This window comes from Bos taurus, chromosome 7 (assembly GCF_002263795.3).
Source record: "Bos taurus isolate L1 Dominette 01449 registration number 42190680 breed Hereford chromosome 7, ARS-UCD2.0, whole genome shotgun sequence".
Lineage (NCBI taxonomy): Eukaryota > Metazoa > Chordata > Mammalia > Artiodactyla > Bovidae > Bos > Bos taurus.
Window position 1 is genome coordinate 59416068 of NC_037334.1, and position 6674 is coordinate 59422741.

Here is a 6674-nt window from a genome sequence, read left to right on the forward strand (position 1 = left end):
TTGAGCCCTATATTGCTTCCATTTAACTTAGCTTTTTTTTTTTTAAAAAAATCTGCTTCTTTATCATTTGCCTCATAAAAGTGCATTTGAGTGTGGAAAAAGTTCCCTTTTTAAATTTGACAACAATAACAAAAATGACAAACATAGACAGCACATTAAAAAGCAGAGACATCACTTTGCCAACAAAGGTCCATACAGTCAAAGCTATGATTTTTCCAGTAGTCATGTACAGATGTGAGAGTTGGACTATAAAGAAGACCGAGCGCCAAAGAATTGATGCTTTTGAACTGTGGTGATGGAAAAGACTCTTGACAGTCCCTAGGACAGCAAGGAGATCAAACTAGTCAATCCTGAAGGAAATCAGTCCTGAATATTCATTGGAAGGACTGATGCTGAAGCTGTAGCTCAAATACCTTGGCCACCTGATGCAAAGAGCCAAGTCACTGGAAAAGATCCAGATGCTGAAAAAGATGGAGGGCAGGAGGAGAAGGGGGTGACAGAAGATGGGATGGCTGGAGGGCATCACTGCCTCAATGGACATGAGCTTGAGCAAACTCTGGGAGATAGTGAAGGACAGGGAAGACTGGTGTGCTGCAATCCAGGGGCTGCAAAGAGTCGGACACAACTTAGCGACTGAACAACAACAACAGAAAGTCTGAAGACCACAGATCCAGATGTTTGTTCTGGGACTCACCAATTCTCACATTCTGTGAGTCATTGTTCTCATTTCTGTTACCTGCTTAGAACACGGTCCCTCTAAACAGGTGTTTCACTATAACCTGGAAAGATGACCATTTACCCCATTCAGAAAACCTTCTGGATTGCACTTCATTGTGGTATACATATTTCAAATGTTGATAAAGCCTTGAAATATATGTAAAATGTAAGTATTCAAATGTTTACAATAAACTAAAACTGTAGAATTCAGAGAGAAAAGAGGTGGTATTGGAAAATGGGAAGTACAAATGAGAGAAACATATCTTAAAAAATTAGAAACAAATACAGTGATTACTGGAAGATAGTAAGATCTGAAACTGGAAGATCTGGTTTCAGTGAAGATCACAATAGCTATCTATTTTGGGGAATTTGCTTACCTCCTCCAATCTCTGAATCTGTCCTTTGTGAATGAATTTTTCCTTTATATTAACTCTGTCTTCTGGAGAGCTGATGTGAAGAGCACAAGGGATAATAGAGGTGAAAATGCTAAATAATTGGAAATCACTGGGTGTGTGTTGTTGAAAAAATACTGGTCATGTGGATAAACAGAATATTTACAGATATGGGTGCAGGAGAATGGGTCATACACAATATCATGGTATGATCTTAAAAGGCATGAGATAACATGTTGAATATAGGTTTTCATTATAAATATCCATTTTAGTGACCAAAGTAGTATATCATAGTTTTTTGTTTTTTAAAGTATAGGTAGGCCTAGAATTGGAAGGGACCAGCTCTCCTAACTGTTAAGAATGTGACTAAAAAGAATATACTTAATCTTTCTGATTTTGTTATTTTATTTGCAAAATAACAATAATACTTGTCTTCACATTTCATAAGGTTAATCATTTAACAAGCCTTCACAGAAGGTTGTAAAGTGTGTTCATACTTACAAAAGCAAGGTTTATGGTGCTATTAATGTTGTCTATTACAGTACATTTTAAAGAAATGTCCTCAGCATTTCTCTGATCTATTTCAACATTCTTGCATTTCACATAACTGTAAAATCCCTTTACGTGTCATTTAAGAGTCCATTTGCTATTCATTTCACCTATGACTTTATTTGTCCTCAAATATAGCCATGCCATTATAACTGCTGAGCGATCAAAGGACTATTATGGAAAACATCTGGTAGTTGGTATCAGGATGTAACTATTCCAATTGTCTGTAACTCAAGATAATAAGGAAGCTTTGTTTGACAAATGAAAAGAAACAACCTTGCTTGGATTAACAGCCAATCATCACTGCAAAGACCAGTTTTAATGAGGGTAGGTCTCTGCTCTGAGTGTATATATACATGCATCTGTCAGACTGCTTTTTGTCTGTTTCTCTCTGAACTTCTTGACTCGGGGCAGCGGCTCTCGAATACCCTCATTCATCATCACTATGAACAGCATCACTACTTTTGCCATCCTCACTCTGGCAGCCATGACATGGGCTGTCACTCCACCCGGTGAGTTAGGATTCCTTTTCAATATTCATTCTCTTATGTTAACTGCAGTATATTTGGCCTTCAGTAATTATAGAATATTAAGTGAAAGTGAAATACTGGAGTGGGTAGCCTTTCCCTTCTCCAGGGGATCTTCCCAACCACAGGGATCAAACCCAGGTCTCCCACATTGCAGGTGGATTCTTTGCCAGCTGAGCTACAAGGGAAGCCCATAGAATATTAAAGTCAAAAGAAAATTTAGTAGGCATCTATTTAGATTGGTCTGATCAACAGAGTAGGGGTAAATCAGACCTTCAGGAAGAGGAAGAGAGACTGAGAAGAAAAGGACTGAGAAGTTCCTGCTCAGTTCCTCATTAGATCTCTCAGGTTTCTGACTTGCCCTTTTAGAAATCAACTATGCAACTCTGGGACCTTAAGTCCAACTCTCCCTGGGCATGCCCACAGGATCTCCTGGATTCCTCTACAGTTCCTTCTCCAGTGATCAGAGATTCTCGCCCCCAACCTCATTTTTTTTTTTTTTTTTGGTGGGGTCAGGGGGTCAGGATCATATTTCTCTGACTTCACCCTTAGCTGGCCTGACTAAAGAAGTGACCTCTTTTCGGTCTGGTCTGGGCAAGGGATGTTGGGAAATGGGTTTTAGTTACTGTGAACAATGAATTCAGCTTTGCATTTCTAACTGTAGAATTTACTATTTCTCTAATTCCTTCTCTCCAAATGCATCTCATCATAGTCTCTTCTGGTGATCAAGAAATAGGGATAGAGGTGAGTACCTTTTTGGCATGCTCTTTGTAAAAATGAAATCAGGGTGAATATGTAAATGAGTGGTGAAGGTATCTAAATTGACTCACAGTGGGCTGAAATAATTCCGTGGGAGGTAAAAACTGTTTCTACTCTACTTTTCTAATGGTGTTTCTTTAAACGAGTCTCTGTGCAAAAGGAGAACAGGAGATCAAGGAAGCTCTTACTTTTAGGTAGTATTTTAAACTTTTCTCAGTATCATTCATTATTCTACTGGACTGTCATTATAACCCTAAAAAAAAAGAGAGAGAGACTAATATTTCTTGCTTAAACTGCTCATTCTCATTTAAATACTGTTCTAGGTCTGATTTATTTTTGCAGCACAGCACCTGGTCCACAAAAGGCCTTCTAGACATGTTTGCTGAAAAGCTGAGGAGGGAATCTTCCTACTCTCTTCTCACTCTTCACCATCTAGATATAAGAATGATAACAGAATTGAAGAAACAGAATGCAGAGTATTATTTTGTCCCAATTACAGGTGAACTGCACCAAATACAACATAAAAGGTATCGGGATTGCGTGCACAAAGATATGGAGTCCAATATGTGGCATAGATATGAAAACTTACAGTAATGAATGTATGTACTGTTTCCTAAATAGGTAAGTATTATACTCAATTTGGAGCCCAGTTTTGTTTTGCTTTACAATCACAAAAGTCACATTGGCCAAAATCTACTCGGCTTTTGAAAACATGGTTTGACATCTTACCTTTTGTCATGTTCCTCTACTACTCTGTGGACATTGTTTTGTTTAAAAAAACCCAAAACTAGTTATATTAGGGATATATATTATGTATATTTCTTTGCTATCCGGCCAAATTCTCATGTGTATTATATTACATGGTATCCCTCAGGCATTAGCTGTTACATATAGGCATTTTTATTCCCAAATTACATTTAAGGAAACTGGGTCTCAGGCAGGAAACATATTTTTGGTCAAACTTTCATGATCTTTCTTATCAGTTAATGGAAACTCAGAAGAGAGATGTTGCTACTTGGGCTGTAAGCCATGAACACTATTGTAACACTTTGATCTACCCTTCACACCCCAGAGGAAAATCATGTTGCTTCTCTGATTGTCTGGAAAAATCTAGGGAAGAGAATGAAAGTACAAACGGATAGTTGGAATTTGTTGGAATCCTCACCACCATCATCCCCACACATTAAGTTCTCACTATAAACAACATCTCAGCTTCTAGGAGACTTTACAATAATGATTATTACCAGTCACTCCAGCAACTTGAATTCACTGCTTTCCGACTAGCAGTTAAAATCGTGGACTTTTGTGTCAGACATCTGGATTCAAATCCAGGCTGCACTTAGTAGATCTCTGACATTAGGCAAACAAATACCCATTCTGCTATGTACTTCTGTATTCAGCAAAGCAGAAATTATAATAGTGTTTAGGATTCATTGTGAGAAAACATGTCAAATCTTAACTAAGCAGCTGACACAGAGTGAATACTCAAAGAAATGAGCTTTTCTTCCTTTTAATCATTTTCCTCCTTCTTTTCTAGCCTTTCTGAAAAGTCATAGTCAAATATAATAGCAAGTGTTAGTCAAATAAAACCCCTCAGAATATGCAATACCAGAGACTAAACACTGAGATGGGATTGATTATATTATCTTGTATCTTTTTAGAAGGAGGAAATCTAATACTCAGAAAGGAGAAGTGATTATAACAAAATTACACAGACTATAAGTGCCAGATATGGATATGTGAATATTTTCTTTTAAAACTGCAAAAATATCCACATACTTTATTATACCTTTGATTTCCATCTGAGTATTCATGGATTATTTTAAAAATGCCCAATCTACTCTTCTTTTAGTGTTGATCTTATTTTTTTATATTTTAATTTGTTTGCAAAATGATCATTTATCAAAGATGTTAATGACAAATATTAACTAACTGGGGAAGAATATTAACCAGAACTACTTAGTTCAGGTCAGACAACACAGAATGACATATGACCATGTTTTACTCTGTAGATTAAGAAATATCAAATTACTGATTCAATAAAATCTTATTTTTCAGGGATAAAGGATCTCAACTCAGGAAACTTCATAATAATGAATGCGTAAGTATACACAAAAATTTTACATATCCTTAATATAAAATGTTTCAACAATTCCTCCCTTTCATCAAGAACAACTATTTTAAGGTATTTATTCTACAAATTATCTATGACTATGAGTAGTCACAGGTAACACACCTGGCCAGCCTAAACAGAAAATCTGAAATATAATTTATTTACCCAGAAGACTCCAGAAACTTTATTTATACTCCTTTATTCATAAGCAACAGGATGGATTCTGTTCATTAGCTACACGGGAGAATGAGAGAGAGGGCAGCCTTGAACTTGGGCTGAGCAATCTCTTGCTGTGATGGTATTCTCACCAATGTTGGGTCAGGTTATGTAAACTGCAGAACCTTTCTGCAAGTGGGATTCTGAACTAATGATCCTCTCAAGGCTTTAAAAGAGTTTCTTTTCTATGATTTAATGGTTTTTTTTTTTTGAACAGAGGGAGGTTGAGTGCACCACATATTCAGAAATATGCACCATGGAGTACCTACCTCACTGTGGATCTGATGGGATAGTATATGGCAACAGATGTGTATTTTGCAATGCTGTTGTGTAAGTGCTTTATTCAGTATTTTATTTGTAGAAAGAGCCCCTCACACAGAACCAGAAGCCATCTTAGCTATGTAAGCCAGATGCTGCTATGAAGCCTAAGAGATGGCTGACTGAAAATCATAATATTTTACAAAAGGAAGGAAAAAGAGAGAAAATGAGAGAGAAAGAAAATGCCTAAGAATAAGAATTGAAGTTAGGGGAAGAAACATTTGATTGTCATCATAATATTATTCAGTGGTAGATAAAAGAGAAACTTACAGAATTTTTGGCTCCTAACACTGGCTTTTACTGGTACACTGAATTCCCTTTTTTCCACCATGCTGAAGCTTGGTAATTAATTGTTCAGCTTTCATGTTATGTATTCATCTGGCTGGCTTGATCTAAGATGATGCAACTTTCAACTTAAGATTTCCAAAGCTCCCCTTTTAAAAGTATTATTTTTCTTGTAGGGAGAGCCGTGGCACACTTTATTTTGTAAAATATGGACCATGCTCTGAGTCTCCCTGATGTTCAAGCGCACCAAGTTTCCTTTGGCAGCGAACCAGTTTCTCTAGGATGGCTATGGGGACAAGTGTATGGAACTTAATTCTTCAATAAAAGATTCGCAGCAGAAAAAGTTGTCAGGCTTCTCTCTGTGGATGCAGTTCTTCTCATACCTATGGTCCTTTCCCTAAACTATAAGTCATACAGGAATATTTCCTCTGTTTCCACTCAGGTTGGAAGCTAGAAAAGATTGTACATAGAGTGGTGAAAAAAGAATCTGCTCTCAGCATCCCATTAAAAAAAATTTTTTTTAAGTAAACATGGATCAAAGTGTGTATCTGACCATTACTATTACATTACCTTTAGCTACACTAATGAAAAGTGGAAAATCCAGATTTGCAGAAAGATAAGAGTGAGAATCCTTAACACTATAAATGAATCAGAACAGGCTAGGAATAACATAATACTTTAGGTATCACCATTTAAACAGAGCTCAGTCACATGTGGGCATCTGCAAAGGAAGGTACCTTATGGTTCATGTTGGGGAAGAGATTACACACACACACACACACACACTCTCTCTCTCTC

The 6674-nt window shown here is 36.9% G+C and overlaps 1 protein-coding gene across 1 annotated transcript; it reads left to right on the forward strand.

Moving 5' to 3' along the window:
- The first annotated feature begins 2009 nt into the window (after positions 1–2009).
- On the forward strand, positions 2010–6219 carry LOC100296105 (double-headed protease inhibitor, submandibular gland). Its single transcript, XM_002689303.6, has 6 exons — positions 2010–2170; positions 2898–2929; positions 3444–3565; positions 5003–5045; positions 5491–5603; positions 6053–6219. Exons 1-6 carry the CDS (start codon positions 2104–2106, stop codon positions 6108–6110), a joined length of 435 nt encoding a protein of 144 aa, XP_002689349.1. The 5' UTR covers positions 2010–2103; the 3' UTR covers positions 6111–6219.
- Positions 6220–6674: the final 455 nt, after the last annotated feature.